The sequence below is a fragment of the Mytilus galloprovincialis genome, chromosome 4 (assembly GCF_965363235.1).
Source record: "Mytilus galloprovincialis chromosome 4, xbMytGall1.hap1.1, whole genome shotgun sequence".
In the NCBI taxonomy this organism is placed as follows: Eukaryota; Metazoa; Mollusca; class Bivalvia; order Mytilida; family Mytilidae; genus Mytilus; species Mytilus galloprovincialis.
Genome location: NC_134841.1, coordinates 60060206 through 60086115, shown reverse-complemented (window position 1 = coordinate 60086115; position 25910 = coordinate 60060206). Strand labels below are relative to the sequence as shown.

The following is a 25910-nucleotide window of genomic DNA, read 5'->3' as shown; positions in this document are numbered from 1 at the left end:
TTTCTTTTGTCGTAAAGTTTTGTTTTCAACCGACCCTCGTTGTCAATTTCTAGATGTAAGTCAAGATATGAAGCCGACTTAACTGTATCTGTAGTATCTCCAATTCGATGGGATAGATGCGTTCCACATAGTCACCAAATTTTGAATTGTTTAGTGAAAGAACGTCATCTATATAGCGGAAAGTACAGTTAAAGGATATTGCTAACTTCTTATCTTTCTTCCTAAGAAGTTCCTGCATGAAGTCAGCCTCATAATAATAAAGAAACAAGTCGGCAAGTAGAGGGGCACAGTTTGTTCCCATTGGGATGCCGACAGTCTGTTGAAAAACACGTCCTCCGAACGTTACAAATATGTTGTCAATCAAGAAATCAAGCATCTTGATAATATCGGTTTCAGAGAATTTTTTTGTTTGAATCAGAGTGATTCTTTACAAAGTATGATTTATCCCTCCCTAAGACAAGATACTTGTATCTACGTTCACCCTTTTTTTATTAAGCAAAGTAATACCAACTCTTTCAATTTGTCTTTTAGTTTGGAATGTGGAATACTTGTGTAAAGAGTAGAAAAGTCAAATGTTTTAATACTGTTACAAGATGAAAGAGAGTTAGATTTTATGTACTCTAATAGATCTTTGGAATTTTTAAGTATCCACATCTGCTTCACGCCACCTCTAGAATAGGCAGTTTTTTAATAACTTTGAAGCCCGTCTTTGATTGCTGATAAATTAGATGTCAATAATTTAGAAAGAGGTTTCGTGGAGCACTTGGAAGACCCAGCAATATGCCGTTGTTTGTAAGGACACTTATGTAGTTTAGGTATCCAATACAGTGATGGAAGATCCAGTTCTTCATCTTTGGTTGAAATACCAAAGGAACAAAGACCTATGATTATCCAGGATTTCCTCTTTGGTAAGTGTCGTGAGGGTATATGTTGAGTTTCCAAGTGAATTGTCTATACCTAATTCGTTTATCAAGCAATTAATGTAGTGACTTTTACAGACAAAAACGATGTTATTTGGGGCTTTGTCTGCGGGACAACAACATATTTATCATGGAGGTCGGATAAGTGTTTAGCAACATTTGGGTCTTTGAAGATTGACGTAGCATCGGCATTGATGAACCTATTCAGTTTCTTAATTCTTTTTTTTATTTGTATTAACGATCTCACTGCCTTAATCCATTCGGATAGAGTGTCTACGTCTTCCTTTTCACGTTTAGCCCATTGCCTGGCATAATCCTCGACTGACTCCATCAAAATTTTAAAGTTGTATTTCCAATTGATGGATTTAGGCTCACGATATTTCGGACCTTTCGATAACACATTTCGTAGAGAAGTGTTATTAACAATGTTAAGGTCACCGGTAATAACGAGGCCAGCAGGATTATATGTGAATTGGGAACTAGCACAAGTGCAATCAGGAGGTTTAGACTTGAAGTCGTCAATATCGTGATTCTGCAAAACGCGTTTGTAATTGAAAATTTTAGATGCAATAGGTTTGGTATAGGTATAAGAAATTATTGGTACCGACTGGTCTTTGAAATAAGGAGATATTTTCGATTGAACTAATTTATGATGAAGGATATTGCCTAGGTTGACGCCATCGAGACCTTTGTTGGCAAAGGAAAGATTTAGAAAAGATCTCTTCTTTTTTTCATCTTTTCCAATGCGAACTGGCTTGAAAAGTCTGTGACTTGCAATATCCGAAATTACAGCTTGAAGTTTGTATTGGTTTGAATGAGGGTTTGTAACAGTGGATTCCAAACATAAATTGAACAGAGAATGAAGTTTTGAATGGGGTAATGAATAAAGTTTCGTGCGAATGTGATGAATACCTAACGGCTTTTGTATGAATGACAGCAAGTCATTAATAGAGACATCATGCAGAGAAGGTGATGTATAATGACGATGACCATGACTGCGTCTACGTCGAGGAGTCGAGTTGAAAATATTCATCACATTCACCGAGTTACACGAAGGACTAGATAGAATACCTATACCATCAATTTTGTCATTGCAGCCATACGGTGTTGCAGTTCCCAATTGTCTAATCCAGTAGTCTTCTTTTTGTCTACGGAGAGTCGTTGAAAGATTAGGATTGTTAGAGCTATGGTATATCTTTTCGATAATGCGAACTGTCATAGAAACGATGGAATGATCGGGCTGATTGAAATGCTGGTATAGAATGTCGTTAGCATTGAAGTTAATGTCTGATCTATGACCCGCACATACGTTTGTTTAGCCTTCCTTTCGTTTCACCGACGTATACCAATCCGCAAAGGTTGCACTCTAATCCGTAGACGACATTTATCGATTTACAATTCAGATCATCGTAACTTCTGGTAAAATATGATTTCTTGGTTAAATTGCTAGTGAATTCAGCATCTGTAATTAAAATAGCACAAGTTTTGCAGCCTTTGGTCTCACATTTTGAAATGCGACAGTGTTGTACTGTGTCATCAAAAACCAAAATGTCTTTACGGAGAACTGAACATGACTGTATATGTGTAATATTGCTATTGTCACTAGGACGATGATCTGAATGAGTCGTGTTTGATGTTATTTGTCATGTCTGGTGATGAGGGGACACCTGCCATATCAGACGACACCGTGTCCATGGTGACGTCTGTTTCGGACCTTTTTATACTGGGCGACGTCCGAGCCAGTTTCCTGTTTGATCTTCGTAAGTTCATGCAATTGTAGTTTTGCTACTGGGCGGATGATGTCCTCGGGGACAAAATGTCCACCAGCAGAGACATCGACCCAGTGGTAATAAAAGAGGGGCGAAAGATACCAAAGGGACAGTCAAACTGATAAATCTAAAACAAACTGACAACGCCATGGCTAAAAATGAAAAAGACAAACAGAAAAACAGTAGAACACATGACACTACATAGAAAACTAAAGAATAAACAACACGAACCCCACCAAAAACTAGGGGTGATCTCAGATGCTCCGGAAGGGTAAGCAGATCCTGCTCCACATGTGGCACCCGTCGTGTTGCTTATGTGATTACAAATCCGGTAAATAATCTAATTCGGTAGTCAATTTGTTTTAAAATTATCAATAAATATTGCGTTGTTTACGAGAAATTTGCAATTTACTTTCATTGTCATGAACTCAAAATACGGCAAATAATTAACAAGAGGCTGTCACAACGACAGCAAACCGGATTTATTAACATTTATTTGTGTCCTGGCTATATCACAAGAACCATTACTGATGAATGGTGAAAGTGAAAATCGTCAATATCAAATTTGACCTCCATTTTGTCATCAGTATCAACATATTAAAATTTGAAAAGCTTAGATTAAATGGTTCCTGAGTAAATGCAACAACCTGAATGGAAACGCCATTTTACGATCTTTCAAGAACCATAACTCCTGAACGGTAAAAGTCAAAATCGTCATTATTGAACTTGACCTCTATTTTGTCATCAGTAACAACATATTAAAATTTAAAAAGCTTTGGTTGAATGGTTCATGAGAAAATGCACGGACACGACGGGAAAAACCATTTTTCAATCTTTCAAGAACCATAACTCCTGAACGGTAAAAGTCAAAATCGTCATTATTGAACTTGACCTCCATTTTGTCATCAGTAACAGCATATTAAAATTTTGGAAGCTTTGGTAAAATAGTTCATGCATAAATGCACGGACACGACTGGAAACTCCATTTTTCAATCTTTCAAGAACCATAACTCCTGAACGGTATAAGTCAAATTCGTCATTATTGAACTTGACCTCCATTCTTTCATTAGTAACAACATATTAAAATTTGGGAAGCTTTGGTAGAACAGTTCATGCGTAAATGCACGGACAACTCCATTTTCCAATCTTTCAAGAACCATAACTCCTGAACGGTAAAAGTCAAAATCGCCATTATTGAACTTGACCTTCGTATAGTTGTTAGTAATAACATATTAAAATTTTAAAAGCTTTGGTTGAACGGTTCATGAGTTAATGCACGGACAACATTTGATTGCCGCCCGCCCGCCCGCCCGCCGTACATCCCCAAATCAATAACCGACATTTTTGTCACAAAAATCCGGTTAAAAATAAATTGATGAAACATGTTTATATCCGCTAACTTAGCCCCTATTGAGACAAACACAACAAAAAGCTATGAATACAAATACGGATATTCTTAGTATTGAGGGTCATCATTTAAAAGTTACGATCATCCTTTATAAATTACAGTCAATCTTCACAAATTACGGTCATCTGTTTACCAATCACGGTCATCCTTGTTTTATGTTACGGTTATCTTGAAAATATTTTGATAATGATTTACGGACATCTTAGCGATTTTTTCAAATCGAATTTCGCGTTTCCTGAACATTTGTCGGTAGTAATTTGTGATTTCCGTGTGAATCTTTTATAAATTTACATCGTATCAATGTATACTTTGTAAAGAAAATGATATAGAAACACTGTAACAGACAATACAGATACTGACCTAATTTTTCATCCGACATCTTGGGATGACCGTGAATGCAGTTACGGTCATCAGCTTTACCCAAATGAAGTAAGAGAAGGTTGTGAATAAGCAAAATGGATAAACTAAACGTACTGATAAATGCGTTTGTTTTAATTCTTGGTCATATCAAATAAAGTGATATTGAAATTTTGTATTGTGACATTTAATGAGTGAGATTATGAAATGAGTATGTGCATGAGATACAACCAGGTGCTCTGCAGGGAGCAGCTTTATACGACCCCAGTGGTTGAACCCTGAACAGTTGGGGCAAATTTGGTCAAAATATTCAAGCTTGATTCTGTCTGAATTTGGATTGTGATCAAATTTTTGACATAATATAGGTTTTTGTCACAAAATTAATGTGGTCAAAGATCTAACAAATCTATTGCACAATACTGTGCTATTGAAGATTTCTTCTTAAAACTTTTCAAAATTCGAAATTTGAAAAATTTTGAAAAAAAAGGAAGCCCTTCAAAAAATGATAAACAAAAAGTCCCCCCCACCAAACTTTTTTAAACCCCCTTGGAGCAATAACCCTTAAACTCAATCCCATGCTTTCCATTGCAGTATTGAACCTTGTAGTACAATTTCAGAGAGATCCATACACTTAAACACAAGTTATAGTCATGATTGTTTGGAAACTAGAAACATGCTTCTTTTTCTTAATTCCTACATATTTTTGGCAATTAACCCAAAATTTAATCCCAGCCTCCCCTTTGTTATATGGTACATTTTCAGAGAGATCCATACAATTACACATAAGTTATTGTCTTGAAACTAGAAAAATGCTTGTTTTGACCGCTGTTTGTCCCTTAATTCCTAAACTTTGGCCCATAGCCCCTAAAATGAATCCAAACCTTCTACTTGTGGTTTTAAACATTGCGGTATGATTTCAGAGCAATTGAAATACTTCTACACAAGTTATTATCCTGAAACTAGAAAAATGCTTGTTTTGGGCCCCTTTTGGGACCCTAATTACTAATCGGTTGGGACCATCATCCCCAAAATCAATCCCAACCTTTCTTTTGTGGTATTGAACCTTCTGAAAAAATTTCATTAAGATCTATTTACTTAAACTAAAGTTATTATCCGGAAACCAATGTGTCTTCGGACGACGACGACGCAGACGACGCAGACGACGACATCATACAATTATACGATCCCAAAATGAAATGAATGACATTGTTTCATTACATAACAATTTATCAGATATTCCAAAGTAGACGACGCTTCAAAGTACATTGATTTTTAATGTTAAAGATAAAGATAACCTCTAAGATACAACTATGTTGATGTCTAATGTAAAAGATAAATATAACCTCTGATTTACCCGTTTGTTTTTGTTTGTGTAGTGACTTATATATCCTAATATTAATTCATGTAGTTGAAAGACATGTTTCGACAAAGGTATATTAGTATCACCTACTAAAATTTCTGCTATATCTTTTTCCTTTATACGGCTACGAGTAGATAGATGGATAATATGTAAAAACTGTTTCTTCTTGAAGATTGGTATACGTGTACATGGCATTTACTTGTATTTATACCTACTGAATGTTTTTCACGATATTTTAAAATATTTGTATCCACGATATCTCTTTCTGTATAAAAAAACGGGGAATAAATTATTTATAATATGTAAACCATCTGTCTTGCGTACTTAACATACCTGCTAACAAAAACCATTCTATCATGTGACGAATACCAGATATGTCTGCAGGTCCAAAGCTGTGACAACCAAGCTATTACGAACACTACTAGCATGGTATACACCCCTGTGTCTGTTACTTCTTTTGACATTAGTGTGTTAGAAATCCAGTTTGGTTCATTTATAATATGTGCAATAAACACTCCTGTTACATATACCGGTGTTCCGAAAGTTAAAGCTATACAAAAACATACTTTGTCCATGCAGAGTCTAGTAGATATTATTGCTCCATAGAACAATCCAATACTCATGAAAAAATGAATCAAAAAGGGATTAAGTAGCCAATCGTCAACAAAAGCTTTAGACGATGGAAGATTACATGGAAGAATTGTTGTGTTTAGTAATTGAATTGTGGTATTCTTTGATATATCTAAGCAAGGCGTAGGGACCACAGTTGAATTTAAGACAGAAAAAGGTCGGGAGGAAAAAGTTTCTACTGGATTTCTGACTCCGGGAGAGAAAAATGTTGGGAAAAGAGCTACAGCTAACACCAGTCGGAATAAACTTGTCACTAATGAGGATGCTGCGTGAGTTTTTTCACGTTCTTCATAAGCAAACAGTTTTTTAAATAATTTTGACTCTCTTGAATATTTAAAGTATGTCTCAAACCATCGGACACTGAAACAAAAAGCACAGAAAATCATGAGGAATGTGTCTGTAGAAGAAATCTGGTCATTGGTCACTTTGTATATTGGAACAGCAAATAAGGCAGCCGCTTGTAAGATGATAGACAAAATGTTTAACATTTGTTTACCAATATGTCTTCCACCTAAAAAACATTTCTTTCTGTATGATATGGAATGAAGAAAGGAAGGCACTAATGGTATTCCTGACAGATAGGCACACACTTCGACGGCATTTAATAATGGCATCAACTTGAAGACTATCGTGCCCAGACAGAAGAAGTGCAGGCATTCTTTTAAAATCACCTGAAAATGTTCAAAATTTCCAAATATATATAAAGTAATTCACTGCATAAATGTAAGCGCATATTCATTTTTCAAGTTGTGTCTTGCACTATTAGTCACTGGTGCTTAAAACTTATCACATTTTCTTTAATATAAAAAAAAGTCAATTGAATATACATATGATAACATTATTTATTTCTTTTATTATCATTTTATTTCTTTATTAAAAATGCACTTGATGTAAGATATAAGCTAGGTATTTCAGTTTTATTATACTGATCCGATTATATCCTATAAATAGATATCTAAGTCCATCATAAAAGTAAACTCGGTCAAACAGGTTCTATGAAAATTAAAAAATACTTACAACAATCAACTGAATACAAGAGGGGGACTGTCTTTTCCCGAATAAAAACTGCATAAGAGATACAATGAACTTAACACCATCTGGTATAGATATGATAAACAGGAGGAAATATGATATTGCATCTTTTTCTAAGTTTACCTGAAATACAAAAATGTGAGGTAAAATAATCATTAATATTCCGCAATACTGCAATATTCCGTATTCAAAATATTTTTTGGGCTGCCGAGGTTGAACTCAACCTTTGGATGGTATACATCTTAAAACTGAAAAAATATGTAGATTGACAATGAGACAACTCTCCAAAGGAGACCATAGAAATTAATAAATACAGGTCACAATAAGGCCTTGAAAAATCAATACCGTATACCCATTCGGTAAAGTCAGCTGTTAAAGGCCACGAAATGACAAATGTACTCAGACAATTCAAACGAGAAAACAAACTATTCTCTACTAAGGAAGATATCGTCGAATAGTATACTCCTCTAAAGAATAAAATGTTTTAAAGTATACTCCATTTAGAAAGTAAATACAAAAAAATGAAATCCACTAAAGAAGATAACGCACTAAAATTTACACCACTAAAGAAGTAATGCCATAAAGTATACTCCACTAAGAAAGTAATGCTCTAAAGTATACTCCGCGAGGAAAGTAATGCTATAAAGTATACTTCGCTAAAGAAGTATTGCTCTAAAGTATACTCCTCTAAGGAAGTAATGCTCTAAAGTATACTCCACTAGGAAAGTAATGCTCTATAGTACTCAACTAAGTAAGTAATGCTTTAAAGTATACTCCACTGATGAAGTACTGTCCTAAAGTATACTCCACTAAGGAAGTAATGATCTAAAGTATACGCCACTAAGGAAGTAATGCCCTAACGTATACCCAACTAAGGAATTAATGCCCCAAAATTTACTCCAACTAGGAAGTAATGCTCTAAAAAAATACTCCACTAAGGAAGTAATAATTTTAAGTATACACCACTAAGGAAGTAATGCTCTAAAGTATACTCCACTAAGGAAGTAATGCTATAAAGTATATTCCACTAAGGAAGTAATGCTCTAAAGTATACTCCACTAAGGAAGTAATGCTATAAAGTATACTCCACTAATGAAGTAATGCCCCAAGGTATACTCCACCTATAAAATAATGCTCTAAAGTATACTCCACGAAGGAAGTAATGATCTAAAGTATACGCCACTAAGGAAGTAATGCCTTAACGTATACTCAACTAAGGAATTAATGCCCCAAAATTTACTCCACCCAGGAAGTAATGCTCTAAAGTATACTCAACTAAGGAAGTCATGCTATAAAGCATACTTCATTCAGAAAGTAATGTTATAATTTATACTCTTCTAAGGCAGTTAATGCTATCAAGTCTACTCCACTTAGTAAGCTGATGTTATGTTATTGTGTGTGCTATTAGTCAATGAAAGTGCTGTCCATGTTACATGAACATCCTATTGTATTACATACCTTTGACTTTTTTTATGGCAGTACTTAATCGGATAGAGTCAGTCTACACTGAAGTTAGTGTCATAATTTGAAGACGTCTATGATACTAGATTTACCACTCATCTAGATATGCAATAAATTTTATTGAATTGATAATGGTTTAAAAGATTTTTTGCACTTCGTGAACTGACTACCGGTAAAAAGAAAGAAACTCAAATATTGGTATAGTTCTGTATGGTGTCAACGTAATGCTTGGATAATGCCTTTGATTAAAATCAATGTAAGCAAATAGGTGATGTGATTTTTTTTTTAAATGTACCTTGCGTTGTGAAATATCATTCGAGGCAAACTATTTTACTACAGATTTGTGCTTGTGAATGCACTTTTCGAATGGTTTACGTTTACGAGTTTGTATTTATTTAGTAAGGTGACGCATATATCGAATATAAACCAGCAACGCCATGGCTAAAACATAAAAGACAAACAGACAAAGAAATGTGCACACAACACAACAGAGAAAACTGAAGACTCATCAATACAAATCCCACTAAAAACTTGAGGTCAGGTGCTCCGGAAGGATGAGCAGACCCTGCTCCACATGTGTCATCAATCTTGATTCTCATGGCAGTACAAACCCGGTGATAGTCTAGTTTGGTGCGTTACCTTCGAGGAGACGGGAACGTGAATAGTTACGACAATTGGATCTTATGTCCTTATGACAGTATATTAGTCCCGATCATTCCCTTTTTGAATCTGATATTATTATATCATCATATGATAACGAATGATCAGACTCTAATTGTGATGCGATTTTTTTTTATATATATTATCAAAGCTCAGTGTATATACATTTATCATAATTTCATAGGGTAAACACATACTGTATAATTTGTTTGGCGTTCCAGATAAAGCTGATCTGTGAGAATCTGTAGTGCTGCCCTGGACACTATTGCACCACCAAATACCAACAGAAACAGTATGACATACACGAATAATTTCAATCCTTTAAAAATCTTATCTGATAAGCTTGATTTTCTTGTCACTCTTTGTGCTGAAACGTCTTTCCTAAAGATGTCCCAGTAGTTAAATTTTCTTTGCTCATCTCTGAAACAAAAAGAAGGCTTGATTGATAGACAAACAAAGCGAGTTGTAATTACTATTTATTTAAAAATCAAATATGAATCAGAAATAGTGCTGGTAGAAATTATTGTTAACAATATTATTTTGTTGGTAAAAATAAAACGCAGTATAAATATAAAAGTCAGTTGCGCACATTGGAAACTAAAACTTCACACACACACACACACGTCTAATTTTGGTGTCAATATTTTTTTTATGAATTTATAGTTTATTTGTTTCATAGTGAATTCAAAAGTATAAAATTTTGAAATGTATCAATTCTTTACTATATTTTAATAATATATTAATATTGTTCAACTCACCGTTGGTCTATTGATTTCTCCATACTGTTGTGTCAGATTACAGAGAATCTGAAAATGAAACAAGAATGAAAGATAATACCTCGTAATCGGTTTATGTAACAAAAAATATCTGGTTGTCATTCAATTTGGTCTACAAAGAATTTATAAGATATTAAACAGGAAAGGGCTGCTTATTAGATAATGCATATAGGGTGCACTTTGTAAATACAGCTGTTTCTCAAACCACGCCTCTTTTGGGGAGATATAGAATATTTTTAGATAATTAATTTTGTTTACGTACTGGTTCCCAGTTATGATCTTTATATATTTTTCTTCTCATAGAGACATTACTTGGGAATGTTACCAGTAAATATACATATGCATATTGTTTATATTGAAGTCTGTGGTAATCTACACCCAAGGTAGGGGTTGTTGAGAAATTTAGTGTTAGTTTGAACTCTAAGAAGTTCGGGGCCTATAAACGTTAAAAATATGCCGCACAGCCCTATATTTTGACCTTTGAAAAAATAAAAGTGCATATGAACTTTCCATTCTAGGATATAGTTTTTTGTCAAAACTTCATTGTTAAAGTGGTACAGTTTTAGACGTAAAAGGAGATCCTATGGGAAATCGCATTGTCGATATAATTCAGAAATGCAACCTATAAGATTTATAACAGTACACTCATCATGGATACCAGGATTAAAATGTTGTATTTGCACCAGACGTGGGTTTCTTCTACAAAATACTCACCAGAAACATTAGGTTATTGAATAACGTTGGGAGAAGGAATATAGGTGAGAGTACATGAAAATAATAAGAAACTGTATCCTTATGGGGGCAGTTATGGTGGTTATACATTTTTAATAAATAAAAAAAAACATGTGCATATCTGACTGAAGGAGAGGAAAGGGTCGATTTTTTTTCTTTCTCACCCTTAAAAACGGAATAGATATCACCAAGTGAAGTGAGACGATAATTTGTTTGAACGATTGTATGCTAATAAAAAAAATATAAATCTTGCGAAACATCGCAATCAAAATGGAGGGCGTACGCCGTCTACCCTCCCCCTCCTTCTTGGATCTGCCACTGTGATCATATGTATTTTTCGAAAATATTACTAGTAATTGTAACTCAAAATAAGAAAAACATTCATTCTGTTTGTTATTGTTTACATCAACATAGACCTTAAGTGATCTTAAGTAGACACAGAATTTGACAGTGGTTTTCCAGATATCTAACTTCTAAGAATTTGGAGAATTGCTGCATTATGACGTCAGTTTTCTCGGTATTTAAGCAAAGGATTAACAATATTTGAAAGTAAATAAAATCAATAACATGAATGATAAAACTATTACAAAAATTCAAGTTCAAGTCCTTTATTCAGAAAAATATTTAAAAACAATATTTATCATATTATTTTGTCAGCAATAAACTTGTGTCAAGATTACTATATGAACAATGATTCAAGATTAAGTAGCTTTTTGAAGTTTTATTACTGATAAGCCACAAATACAATACTTTTTTTTAAAAGAATGTTCATACAGAGATAGTTATTAAAGTTATAAGTAAACAAATAGAACCGTTTTGTATTGCATAGAACAGTCTTGAGATATTGAACAAACACCTTAAGATTAACTGATTATACGTGACATGTCTTTCATTCGAAATTAGATAATATCAAGATATTGGTCAATAACTTTAAAATTGATTTTAAACATGATATTTTATATGTCGTAAATCATGTTACACATTCTCATCCTCTGGGCTTTGAAACAAATCGCGCTTGTGGTGGTCCTTTCAATACAGTGTAAAGCTATGCAGGTTCGACCTGTTATCATCAGCAGTTATCTTCCCCACCATCTTATCAAACAGAATTTACTTGGTCTATTGGAAAATGCGATTGCAAAATATTGCTGTAACTTATACCAGCCTTCTTTCGTAATGAAAAAGATACATAGCTAAACTTACTGGAACTATGATGAGATGATAAAAAACTAAAAATCTTTCTCAACAACATCTATGGTAGTTTCGACAGTGGAGTTTATCGACAGGTTGTATTCAGGGCTGTAGCTAGCCCTTTTTAAAATGGGGCAACATATATTCGCCGAGTTTAAAACAAAAGTACTAGATTAACAAATGAAAATCAACACTTAGACTATAGTCATACAGTTGGACAATAAATGAACAAAAAAAAAGTCAAATCCGGGTACAGATAAGACACATAACTGTATATGTATACTAACAAAAGACCATCAACACTGAAAACATTTTTGATATTCACTTAGGCACAAATCGCGACCATTTCTACTAAGTTTGACCAGAACAAATCAGAGTTGTGTCTGTATCGTTCTGGTCTGTAAAGGTCTGTCTTTAATTAAGTTCCATTAACTTAAAACATTTGATAACAGTAGTCGTTACCTATAGATGATTGACCTGCTTCAAATACACGACAAATCTTAAGTTATGATGTTGATACTTACCCAACGGAACTACATACATTTTGTATCAATATCAATTATAATTTTCATTTTTCTAGATTTGAGTATTTTGATGCTAAAAAAATCTGTACAAAAAATACTACAAAAGATACATTGAGTTTTCCCTGAATGGTCCCTTCATATGTTATTAATATTTCCTAACCAATTAACTCTGTATTGCAATCATTGAATGTTGTCTTTATAGGTTGGAACATTGATTATGTTATTCATAAATTAGAATAATAGTGAATATTTATTGATTTATTGTTATGCATTTGATTACACTTAAGGAAGTTAGGAAGCAACCATTTGATTTTCTTGGGGGGTCTATGGATTTTTTTGGAAAAAAAAGTTTGTTTCAAGATTTTTAACCCTGAGAAAAAAAATTGTTTGTTTCACCCTCAGCTGCCCCTATATGTAATGCTAAAATTGAAAGAAAAAAATTGTTGTCGACTTGTCGCCGAAAAAATAGATTGTTTTTCGCCGAAGGCGAAAAAAAAAGTTTATCCAGAAAAAAAATCCATAGCCCCCCCCCAGAAAATCAAATGGTTGCTGCCTTAGCTTGTCATGTTTTGGGTTTTTGGTCAGATTTTCGGAATCCACTGGTTTTATCCATTTGAATGAGGCCCCTCATGGGGGGGTCCTAGTAATCACATAATCACCATTTTTTTGCCAATATAATCACATAATCATTAAATATTTGCTTATCTTTAGTAATCAAATAATCATAAACTAAAAATACAGTCCTAGGTAATCAAATAATCATGAAATATTTGGCTTAATAATCAAATAATCATTAAAAAAACGGCCAAGTAATCACATAATCAAAAACCCCATGAGAGCCCTCTTGAATGCCTTAAAAAATTGTCCCATTGACCCCCATTTTTCTTTTTATAAATCTTTTACATGTATAATGATAAGCCATCTGTAAAAGTCTTATAAAGTTTTAATTATTTTTAATAGTTTTTCAGAACTTAAACTTATCAATGATAAAGCTATGAAAAGTCAAGAGAGAATATTGTCCCGCCAAAATTTCGATGGCTAATATATCGAAAACAAGCACATTGACCTATATATTTTTTTGCTCTTTTGACTTTTATTAATCCTCTATCAATATAACTAGTGTTTTGAAAAGTTAATTATTTTGAAACTGAGAAGCTTTTTCGATTATTATTATTTGACATTTCACAAGGTCATGTTGTCACACGCTGTTTATGCGTTTTAACAGTAAATCCGTTGAATGGGTACTCACTAATAATTGAGTCTGAAAGCATAACAAATCATTTATGGTTGGGCAATGGCTCTTAACTAGCTTTCATTTAACGCGACCTATGATTTCTGGAATTACTAAAATATTTGAATTATATTATATAATTATACAAGTGTGGACACAGATCAGTGTGGATAGTACGTTTGGATGTTTGACAGTGCTTTATATGACAAAGGGAGTTCTATGTTTTTTCTATATGGTGTTATTAACTGTGTTGCACGAATAAAACCAACCTGAGCATTAGGACTGTTGTTTATTCGATATTTAGTTTTTATGTTCAAGACGGGCATGGAAGAGACACTATTTGCATTAATTATCAAATGATTGTGATAGAATATGTTCCACAGCTTTGATTTTGGATACATTTTGTAGCTAGGAGAGCACCACATAATAGGTTTATTTTTTCGTGTGATTTTTTCAAATGGGAGATGACATCTGAGAACATGATATAAGGAGCCTGTAATTCAGTGGTTATCTTTTGTTTATGTGTTACATTTTTGTTTTTCGTTTATTTTTTGTACATAAATTTGTTCTCGTTTAAATTGTTTTACAGTGTCATTTCGGGGCCTTTTATAGCTGACTTTGCAGTATGGGCTTTGCTCATTGTTGAAGGCCGTACGGTGACCTGTAGTTGTTAATTTCTGCGTCATTTTGGTCTCTTGTGGAGAATTGTATCATTGGCAATCGTACCACATCTTTTTATATGTATTTGCTTACTATTTGTATGGTTCTATTTATATTACTTTGTGGTAGATCGTCAGTATCATTAGTAAAACATTTTGTTAAAATGTCGAACTGTTTCTCAGATAAGAAGACATTTATTGTTTTTAGTAATTATTATGCCTGACATGATGCTTGGGGCTAGATGAGCTAGAAGGTAAATTTCTGTGTAGTTTTTTTTTTTGTTTTTATCAATTCTTTGATAATATCTCCTCCAAAGATGGTCAAAGCAAAACAAAGTTTTGACAAATATGAAAATGATATCACCAATAGAACCTTTGTGAGCATGCTTCAAAGACTCATAACTGCTCCTAAAGTAATCTGATAGAATTTCAATCATGTCAAGTGGATATTATGAACATCTATTTAATATGTCTTTTAATATCTAGTATATAATTATATTATGTTCGCATGAAAAGGTATAAAAGACTTGCATCAAAACTTATTACTTAAGATTTGCGATTTCCAGAAAGTTTAAAAATGAAATTGAAACTTACAAAATATACCCAAAAAATACAAGTCAAATATTCTACCATACATAGCTTGGCTACTATAGAAATTATCCATATAATCAATATACAGTTTGACTGAAGTATTGTACATATCAAGAATGAGGAAGTCAACATAACCGAATTTCAATTGTTTATATCAACAAGGGCATCACACAGAGAAATATCCCATCGCTGTTTAATAGTTATTTTTATAGACAAATTATAAGTTTGCTTTCAAGCCCTGACTTGAACTTCAGTAGTGTTTTGACCTAACATTTGTACAGGTCGTTCTTGTGTTGTACTGTTACACCACTGTTCAATGTTAGGGGAGGAATGGGATTCCGATAACATGTTGAACCCCGCCACATTCTGAATGTGCCTGTCTTCAAGTCAGGACCCTGCAATTCCGTGGTTGTTGTTTGTTGCTATGCTACACATTTGTTTTTCGTTCGTTTTTGTACATTAAATAGGCCGTTAACTGTCAAATTTGAGAATTTTTTTTTACATTTGTGATTTCCGGGCCTTTTATGGTCGCCTATCGATTCAGTATGTGCTTTGTTCATTGTTGAAGGCCATTCGGATGCCCAGAGCTATTCATTTTTGTGTCATTTGGTATCTTGTGAAGAGTTGTCTCATTGATAATCATACCACATCTTCTTTTTTTAAATTAAAATTCAAACTGAAGTTTAATTTACGACTTCATGTTTTTTAGCCGATTCGTAGACCATAGCTTGATTTTTGGCCGCTATTCGTTTCAACCAATAATGATTTGACAAAATTAGTTTCGAAAAAGAGCAGGCTAATGCCGCTACAAAAGCAGCACTCGAACCGCAAAGTGGAAAAGGATTAATATTAGTTGCACAACTTGTTTCCCAATTCACTTTAAATAAATATGTTTAAGCTAATGGGTTTGATAATGATTCACCAAGGGGTTAAGCCTCTATAAGGCTTTATTGGTTATTAACTCTGACGAAGAAAATATGGATTCTGTGTTCGATGTGAGCCAAGGTTGTATCATGCTACACATTGGTGACACTAACTAGTGTCCATACAGACAACAGACGTAATACTTTTGTCGATTAACATTGCTTTCCAAATCTCCCTACTATAAATTTGTAAAAAGAGGATAATAATCTTAAAAAAGGATCCCGTTTGACCTATACAAAAACGTATTAATGAATGGAAAGGGGGGGGGGGGGTATTGTACCTTTGACTTTATTTTTGTTTCCTCTGACAAATTCGATAATTATTTCATGATAAAGATATATTTTCAACGTGAGAAAAACAAATGCTGAATTCGAAAATATAATATCAAAACTTCTTAAAATGCATGAAAGCAATCATAATATTTCAAAGTGTTTTGCATGACATGTGTGCGTTTATATATAAAGCAAACAATAATCAAAACGTGTGATTTTGCTGAAATATGACAAACAAAATATACAAAAACTTACCTTGTATAGAAATTTTATATTAAATCAATATTTTGTACGTGCAAGAAAGAGGAAGTCAAAATTGCTTGTCAAACCCATAGTTCTTTAATTTGTTTCAACAAGGGTAACACTAGGTCGCATTATCTGAATTTGACATACAGTTTGTTTATGCAAAAAAGCACCCTTACCTGTATACATTGATTTTAATTCTACTCATTGGGATCCATTGTAAGATTTATCATGAAGTTTGAACATTTCAGTGAATGCATGATGTTGATAAATTGTTTGAATGGTTCCATTTCACCTCTGTTGTGTGGTAGCTATAGGATTTATTATCTATTTTGTGTAAATGCAGCATAATGAATGATAAAATGATTTATCCTTTTAGTGGTTATTTTCATTTGTTAATGACCGGAACAGCATGTTTACGTTACACTTTTATTCTGAGGTGGTGTAAAGTTAAACTCAATTTAGCAATCGACATTCTCACCAACAGGCACTTGGGGAATAAACCCCCCGACATTTACTATATTTATGTTGGTTTGTGTTTTATTTTTCTCATATACATTAATGTGTCCTATGTTTTATTCAGTCTATTTTCCCGTTTGAATGGTTTTACATTAGTAATTTTTGTGCCCTTTATAGCTTGTTGTTAGGTGTGAGCCAAGGCTCCGTATTAAAGGCCGTATCTTGACCTATGATGATTTACATTTATAAATTGTTATTTGGATGGAGATCTCATTGGCACAGATGCCACATCTTCCTATATGTATTCAACCAATGTAAATGAGTTGAAAATAAGAAAAGAGGAAACCATGTATAAACAACTGTTTTGGCGTTAAGCCGTATGGACAAGAATACAAGATAATTAAATAAAGTGAAAATAAGTTAACACATAAAGGAATAACTATTTGAATATTTAAAATATATAAATATATGCATATAAGAAGGAGGGTTTCTGTCAGGCAAGTGTCTTTAGCCAGCATCTTAAAATTTACAGAAGCTTTATTTTTTTTCCCTTGATATTGACACAAACTGACAAGCTAAAACTTAAATCTGCGGCAAACGTGATGATTTCAACTTTACGTTTCTCAGCAGAAAAATATCCTCTACATCCGTATGGCGATGACTTATCTATTATTATAATGTTACATTATTGTATCTGCATACTTTGATTTTAGGAACTGCATTAAAAGGGATGTGTCCTAGAAATACTGCTCTATCAGTCATGAGGAGGAACGACTGTAATCGACAAAATATAAATTTTACTGACATGAATCGGTTGTGTCTTTTTGTCAACTCAATAGCAATATGTTATCGCTGGCAATCTTAAATCTTTAGATGATACCCGAATAACTAGCGACATGTCATAGCTCGAAATCTTTAGATACCAGAATAAGCATCTGATCTGCAAATTTAATTATTCTGACATTTCAACGGAGTAATAGCAGAAGAGTACACTGTAGACACAACCAGTTTCTCCACTACAACGAGAGCAGCAAATCTACTTCAAAAGATGGCCCTTACACCGATGTCATTTTTATATTAGAGTTCGAATTTCATAATATGTAGCTTTCAGAGGTGTTTGTTGTTCACGCGTGCACGTGTCTCCTGTGTGTGTTATTTTTTGTATATCATTTTTTTAAAGTTTCTCAGTCATGTGCTGTTCTGTAGGGGTTGTGTGCTAACAACAATCCCCTTTATGAGCGTTACGATTATTTACAATTTTTATTGGCACTTGGTCTCTTAAGGAAGTTCGCTGCTCAGTTTCAAAATAAATAACTTTCCATAACACTAGTATATATTGATAGGGGATTAATTGAGGAATCAAAAAAGCCAAAAAAATAAAGGGGCCAATGTGCTTGTTTTCGAGATATTAGCCATTAAAATTTTGGCGGGAAAATGTTCTCTCTTGATTTTTCATAGCTTTATTACTGACCAGTAAAAGTTCTCAAAAACTATTAAAAAATAAAAAAGACTTTTACAAATGACTTATATTTATACATGTAAAAGATTTATAAAAAGAAAAATGGGGGTCCATGGGCAAAATTTTTTAAAGCATTCAAATGGATAAAACCAGAGGATTTGGAAAATCTGACAAAAATTTCAAAACATGACAAGCAAACATCCTTAAGCACGAAACCCAAGAAGAAATCTGGTTCTTAAACTACTCACTTTACTTACATTACATGCACAATTTACCAGGTGACTTTTCAAATGTTTTCTAGACGCATACAGCTTACGTACATATCGTAAAACACCTACGTAATAACTAAATGTACTTAGTTATATAAACGTAGTATAAACGTATCCATCTTAATTGTTTTCCATATATTTTACCAGGCTATGTTTTTTTTTAAATCATTGTTTTGTTTTAATTGTTTCAGCAAAGTTATTTGCAAAAGAAAATAAATTAAAAGAAAAGATAAGATGACTGAACTTAGGTTTATGTGAAATTGTGATGTATGTAATATAATTCTGCTTTGAATTTTATTTAAACAAATACATACATTTACTTTATGGGTGAAGCTCTGACGTAGTACCTTTGAAACTCTATTTACAATAGTCGTATTATTGGATAATTTATTGGTGTTCAAAAAATCAATTCGTTCTATATCATGTCTGCATTAAATTCCTAAAGGGTCAGCGGATTTACACCTACGTTATTTTCAAAGCACCAGGTCTGCATAACTGGCATATTTTTTACTCTTTGCTGATTTGTTTGTGCAACCCAAAATAGTTATTTGTACGAAAGACAAACAAAACAAAAAACAAAAAACAACGTCATTAAAAAAAAATCTTGGTAAAAATTTGCAATTGACCGGAGTCCTTTTGGATGTTAGTGCCATTTGGAGTGAACTGAAGCCTGTTTGCTCACTGAAATATTTTAATTAAAAATGTAATACTCATGTATTTTGAGCTTTTTTTCAGTAACTACAATAATCTTTCATTATGTATATTTTAATCGGAGATGCGTATTAATTTCGTAGCGGCCAGTTTTTATTGGTGGAGGATGCCGGAGTGCCCGGAGAAAACCACAGACCTTCGATAGGAAAACTGACAATCCGAGTCAATTAAGATTGGAGTCGAGTGCATCCGAACGAGCGGGGTTCGAACTTACAACCTCAGTGTTGACTGGCTAGTGATAACAGTAGTAACTACTTAGACCACTCGGCCACCGAGGCCCCGTGAATGGTAAGACCAATATGCTTTGAATAAGAATAAAGCTTGAAGGAATCTTATCTATAGTCAAATTGAAAATATGATGTACACATAGATTATTAGTTTTGACGTACATATTAAACTTTATGAAAAAAATGAGGTAAGTCAATGAATTATACGGAAGCGTATTAGCGCCACAATTTCTTTTTTATTTATTTCTATGTTTACGCTATATGTCTATGTTAATTATATATGAATTATTGCAGCTTTATAGAACTAAATTATGAGATAGGCATAGAAAAGATTAATTGATTCTTATTGATCAGGATCAAAGTACCATGTGCAAGAAAGAAAAAAAATAAGCCTATATATTTGATGTTTAATGTGACCCTGAGATATTCTTTGCCGAAAACTCATTCCCTTGACCGTAAAATAGAGAAAAGCAAGATGGAAGTCCTATGAACTTTTGTGCAGTTATACAGATGCTATTAAGAACGGGTAGTAGTTTTGGTTGTGGGATATGTTGTATTTGTTTATCAACCTGTATCAAGAATTATTATTTATCAAGACAACTGTACAAGTGTAATTTTTTCTCATCTATCATGTCGGAATATAGTTCGTTGATTATCATAACACTCTTTCAAATGAAATTGTTTTTTTTTCTCCATTTTATCTTTATCTTCCTTTGAATTGTTTTACGATTATGATCAAAGCTATAATTATTTCAAAATTGTAACACATTGAAGGTCATTGAAATATGCAGATGGTCGGATATCTTTAAAAATAATGAAAATATGTTTTCTCATAAAGCGTACTTACCACGTTTAAGAAGTGTTTAGATACAATGAAATGTTCTCGGATTTTCTGTACTTAAGACTGTCCATGATATGACGATAACAATCCCTACCCACAGAGTAGTAAATCATACCCCATTTAATATTACAATCTATAATGACATTGACATATATAAAAGCAATAAGCTGATAAAACGAATTTTATCACAAATTGTATTGACAATTTGAGTGTATATTTATTGGACATGTTTATCACATCATTTTGTCTTCAATGACTTGATTTATTTTTTAGTATGAATAAAAGACGTGTGGTGTTCTTCAATAGTTCAGCAACCCAACGACCAAAATATATATATATATGCATGATTTTTGTAAAATACTGTCTCCCAAACTTTGGCTGTGCGTATCATAAAAAAGAAGAAATAGAATTGTAAAGTAACGGACACTTTTATGATATTCTTTATTATCATTATTACTTTCAAAGTGCCAAATTTTGTGAGGCATTGGCTTTATTTAAAAAAAACATATAGGCACACATCTATAGACACGTTTTTTCAATTATCACCCGTAGTAATAATCTTCGCCGCTGGGCGCGCTATAATCACGTCCGCCATTACAGTAATGATAAAAACGTAAACAAAGCATTCAATCGTAACGAGAAATATATAAACAAGTTAGTTCATCCTCATCATGTCTACTGAAGTTAAACATTGTGTTAAAAGTTCAATGCCAGATATTTTCAAAGAAATAAAGGACTGGAATGACGATATGAGAAGTTGGCCAAATTTAATGTACGGTGACATTTATAACTACTTGATAAGATCAAAGGCAGTTGATGGGGAAACAATGAAAAACTTTAAGAGCTTACAGAGTTATAATTATTTTCAAAGTGGAAATGTAGACAAAATATTGCATTTCAATGCAACAGATAACAAAATATTTATGAAGGCGAGTGTACGATCATCCCAGACTGTGAGTAGACTTAATGATGCCTATGTTATGTGCACAGGGGAAGGTGCAGTGGAACAAGCCTGGTGTACGTGCATGGCTGGTTTAGGACTTTCATGCAGTCATGTCGGAGCATTATTGTGGAAGATCGAGTATGCTGTGAGAAATAGCATGACTGGAGTAAGTTGCACAGACGAAACTGCCAAGTGGAATAGAGGAACTACCAGGAACATTGAACCAAAGCCCCTTGTCAGTATTCAGCTGAAAAAACCCAAACTTGGTGAAAATACGATGGGTAATGAAAATGTCCCTGGACTACGAGATACACCATTTTATGTTTCTAAAGAGGAATTTAAAGAAGCCGTCAATGCCTCACCAATGCTACCTTTATTCGAAATAAAAGGAACAATCATGAACAAAAGCTTTAAAAGTAATCCGTCAGTTCGTACTCAAGAAAGTATTGAACAAGTTCATGGTGAACATAATGATTTGTCATCATGTGCTAAATGTGTGCAGTTTCTTTCTAAATATGTGTTCCTGACAGATTCTCAAGTAGTTAGATTACAGACTGAAACAACACTTCAGTCCAAAAGCTTATTATGGAAAGACTGTAGAAAGTTAAGAATAACTGCCAGCAGTGCTCACAAAGTGCCGGTTAAGGAAACAACAGACAGCACGAACTTTATACGTGAACATTTACACCCAAAATTTGTTGGAAATAAATTCACTAAACATGGCCAGCAGGGAGAAATAGATGCAAAAGTGTATCTGAACTCTAATGGACATCAAGTCCAAGAGAAAGGCATTTGTGTGTCACAACAAGAAAACTGGTTGTCCGCAAGTCCAGATGGAATTTTTGATGGACAAACTCTTCTAGAAATAAAGTGTCCAGTGCCTTCTTCTAGTTGGTCAACATTAGATCAACTATTTGAATCTGGAAAATATGATGTCGGAAAAGATGAAAATGGAGATCTTGTTGTAAAGGAAAAAGGGAGCAGAGGAATTTACCTACAAGTTCAGCTCACTATGTATTGTACGGGATTAAAACAGTGCAAGTTGCTTGTATGGCTGGGCGTAGATGAACATAAATATATTGACATTCTGTATAACGAGACTTACGTTAATAACCAAGTCACCAGATTAAAAACTTTTTATGTAAAAAAACTTCTACCATGTTTAGTTAATGAGATCCAGGATGACCGTCTGATGATGAGCAAAGCTTTTGTAAAGTTTATGCATATTTGATAATATATATAAATACATGTACATTTGCTTAATTTGAGCAGTCAGATTTTGAAGGGAATGTATAATTTATAAATAAACACCGATGTATGTGCTGATTTTGTATTGAAAATTATTTTATTTGTTTTAAACTAAAAAAAATCCATTTAAATAATTGTTTCATTTGTTGGTTTATCTGAACATATATACATGTACCTGTATATATATATTATTTGTGAGATGTGGTATGATTGTCAGTGTGTGTATTCTTCAAACAACTTGATTGTTGTGATTTTTCAAAGTTACTCTTGATGCATGTACTTTTATTTTCATTATACTTTTGTATGGTCAGTCTTTCTGCATCTCTTAGGATAATTACACAATTATGTGTCTACATGTAGTTTGGTTCAGATAATGACAGCAGGGAGCCTTTAGTTGTACTTGTTTGTTTACATTGTTCAATCAGAAATATGTCAATTAATTGCCCTACTGTGTTACAGTGTAAGTAATATTTACACAGTAAATACCATGGTGTGTCTTAATTATCTAACACGGATAATCCCCATAGTTGTGTGGTCTGGCTAATCACAAAGAAACCTGTGTTATTTTTAAGGACATTTCAACTGTTTGTCGGTTGTAAGTTACTAACAATTTCATCCCATTACATCAGTTAAAGAGTAAAATATCTTAAAAGGTTAATCATGAAACCATTTATTGATCTAAAAAGGTGTCCAAGTTTAATGTTTTCATTTAAATACCTCCAATGATGTTTTACTCTTTGATTGATGTATTGCGATGAAAGTTTTATTATAAATTATGAATAAGAGGAGATGAGTTGGACAATGTTATACATCAATGCGACAGACAACCAATTACAAAATAAATTTGACCCAAAACTAACAAAAACATGACAAAGGTAAATTCAAACAGGTAGAGTTCATAAAATAACCAAAAGACGTCTAGAGGGAATTATGTCATCCTGAATATGCTTAAACTATTTGCCACTGGACGCTAAACAAACAACATAATACAATCATAATGCAATGAACATATATATATCAATTACATTGTCCAAATGCCTTAAATATACATGTACATGTACAGTGTATATTCCAACTGTTAAAAAATAACAAACTAATTTCACTCATTACTTTCATTAGTATCTCTGATCAGATCTGACCGTAAATTAACCAAAGCAGAACATACAAGCAAAATGTCATCAAACAGTGTTAAGGATGATACAGGCACAGTCCCACTTAGAATTTTGAAGACCTTCAATCGTCGAATTACCCTTTCAACATGTATCCGTACTCTGGCAATCCTTCTTGTGGTTGTCACATCTTCCGCACTTAACTGGGGTTTGTTTTTTGTGAAAGCTGGAATGTTCAGCTTAACACGCAATGGAAACAATAAGTCATCTATTGTAAAGCCTCGATCTGCCATTATCTCATCGCCTGGAAGCAAGTAATTCATGAATCCACTTTTTTCTACAATAAATTTATCACTAGCACGACCACCAAAAGCTTTGGATATGAACATAATTTGTCCATGTGGGGATATCCCTACTAAATATTTAGCTGTATTATGGGACTTGTAATTGCTGTACGTTTCACCCCTACTCCTTAAATTAGTTGGTCTCTGAATAAATGTTTCAGCACAGTCAATGATACAGGTAGTTCTGGGATAATTTTCCCTAAATGATTCGGGACAACAGTCTCTTATTACTTCTCTAGGGAGCCAAACAATCAAGGACTTTAACTTATCTGCCAACACAGGAATCCATGAATTAAATATTTTGCAAGCTAAACCACTTGATATACCAAATCTTCTGCATAGATCGTCAAAAATTAAATTTAACTTAAGTCTCATGAGCACAAGGAGTAATTGATCTGCTACCTCTAATTGAAAACTGAATGTATTGAAAGGAGTAAAACATTTCACCAGCGTGAAAAAGACTTCTTTTGTGACCCCTGTATACAATAAAGCGTCATTGTCCGTTTTTAAGTTTTGAGCAGCAGACATAGTTGCTCCGTCAGATTTACTTTGAACTCCCTTTTCTTCCGTTAAAACTATATTTGTTTGAGAGGATTTAGTCTGAAAATCGGTCCATTCTTTCCCGTACGTGTGATCTTTCTGCGGTAAGAAGTCCGATTCAAGATATTGTGTACTAACAGTAGATGAAGCTTCTATAACATTAAAACTACAAATAGCCTCCGGTAATTTCTCGTACGGCGTACTTGCGCCTGGTTCACTTTCTAAGGTATTGTCCAATTCTGTTATTTCCATATCGGAATCGGAATCACCAGTTTCCAGTTTTCTTTTTTTCACTGACAATTGATGTTTTAAAATTTTTCTTCTACCCGGAGTTGTCTTATTTTCATACCCCATCTTTAACTTAGGAGAAGGATTTCTATCCGTAGGTTTTCCGTCAATAAAATGTTCAGAGCATACATATACATTTTTTGGAAGATCTTTCCGATTTAAAGCTTTAATCCACTCAAGTCGTATCAATTCTTTGGATGGCATTACATGAAGTCTGTAAGGAATTAAACACGGACAATGGTCGTGCATTTCACCATGTAATTCACACATAGATTTCTTCCATAAAGTTATTTTTTTCCGATTATTGGAACAACCATGAACTGAACATGAGTTCCCACCACCCGTTTTGTATTTATTTTCACTCTCCATAACAAAACGAATAAGAAAATAGTGGAAAACAAAATGTAAACAAAAGATCGATATTGTTGTGATTAAAGCACGTGCGTTATCTATCATTAGTGCTATGGCTGCAGCACCACGTGATAGATCAATGGCAGCGCACATGATAATTAGGTCAGATCTTGAAAAATGTGTCTATACTTGACAAAATTTAAACGTTGACAGTGCACTTTTCGACATCGAACCACTTTCTATCGTAATTTGCAAAAAAAATAATAATGGGGCAGGAAAGTACACAAAGGCAAGACTATATAAAGCAAGTACAACATTCGCAAGACTTCATACGATCTGAAAGTCCAACCAGGACAGTTTAAGAACCAAACTGCGAATAAACAA

At 33.5% G+C, this 25910-nt stretch overlaps 2 protein-coding genes across 2 annotated transcripts in view; one reads left to right on the top strand and one right to left on the bottom strand.

Annotated features, from left to right (window-relative positions):
- Nucleotides 1–20841, bottom strand: part of LOC143072586 (chitin synthase chs-2-like) — a 37459-nt gene extending 16618 nt beyond the window's left edge. Inside the window, exons 1-5 of the mRNA XM_076247595.1 lie at nucleotides 20710–20841; nucleotides 10356–10403; nucleotides 9795–10017; nucleotides 7462–7599; nucleotides 6148–7115 (exon numbers count right to left, since the gene is read on the bottom strand). Of these exons, the coding sequence (XP_076103710.1) occupies nucleotides 6148–7115; nucleotides 7462–7599; nucleotides 9795–10017; nucleotides 10356–10378 (1352 nt within the window). The 5' untranslated portion in view covers nucleotides 10379–10403; nucleotides 20710–20841. The remainder of the gene's footprint in view (nucleotides 1–6147; nucleotides 7116–7461; nucleotides 7600–9794; nucleotides 10018–10355; nucleotides 10404–20709) is intronic.
- Nucleotides 20842–21228: 387 nt separating this feature from the next.
- On the top strand, nucleotides 21229–23059 carry LOC143072585 (uncharacterized). Its single transcript, XM_076247594.1, has one exon. It carries the CDS (start codon nucleotides 21375–21377, stop codon nucleotides 22875–22877), a length of 1503 nt encoding a protein of 500 aa, XP_076103709.1. The 5' UTR covers nucleotides 21229–21374; the 3' UTR covers nucleotides 22878–23059.
- Nucleotides 23060–25910: the final 2851 nt, after the last annotated feature.

Bases quoted from the DNA above. Each gene is read 5' to 3' on its own strand.
- LOC143072585 (XM_076247594.1), top strand. From the start codon at position 21,375: ATGTCTACTGAAGTTAAACATTGTGTTAAAAGTTCAATGCCAGATATT.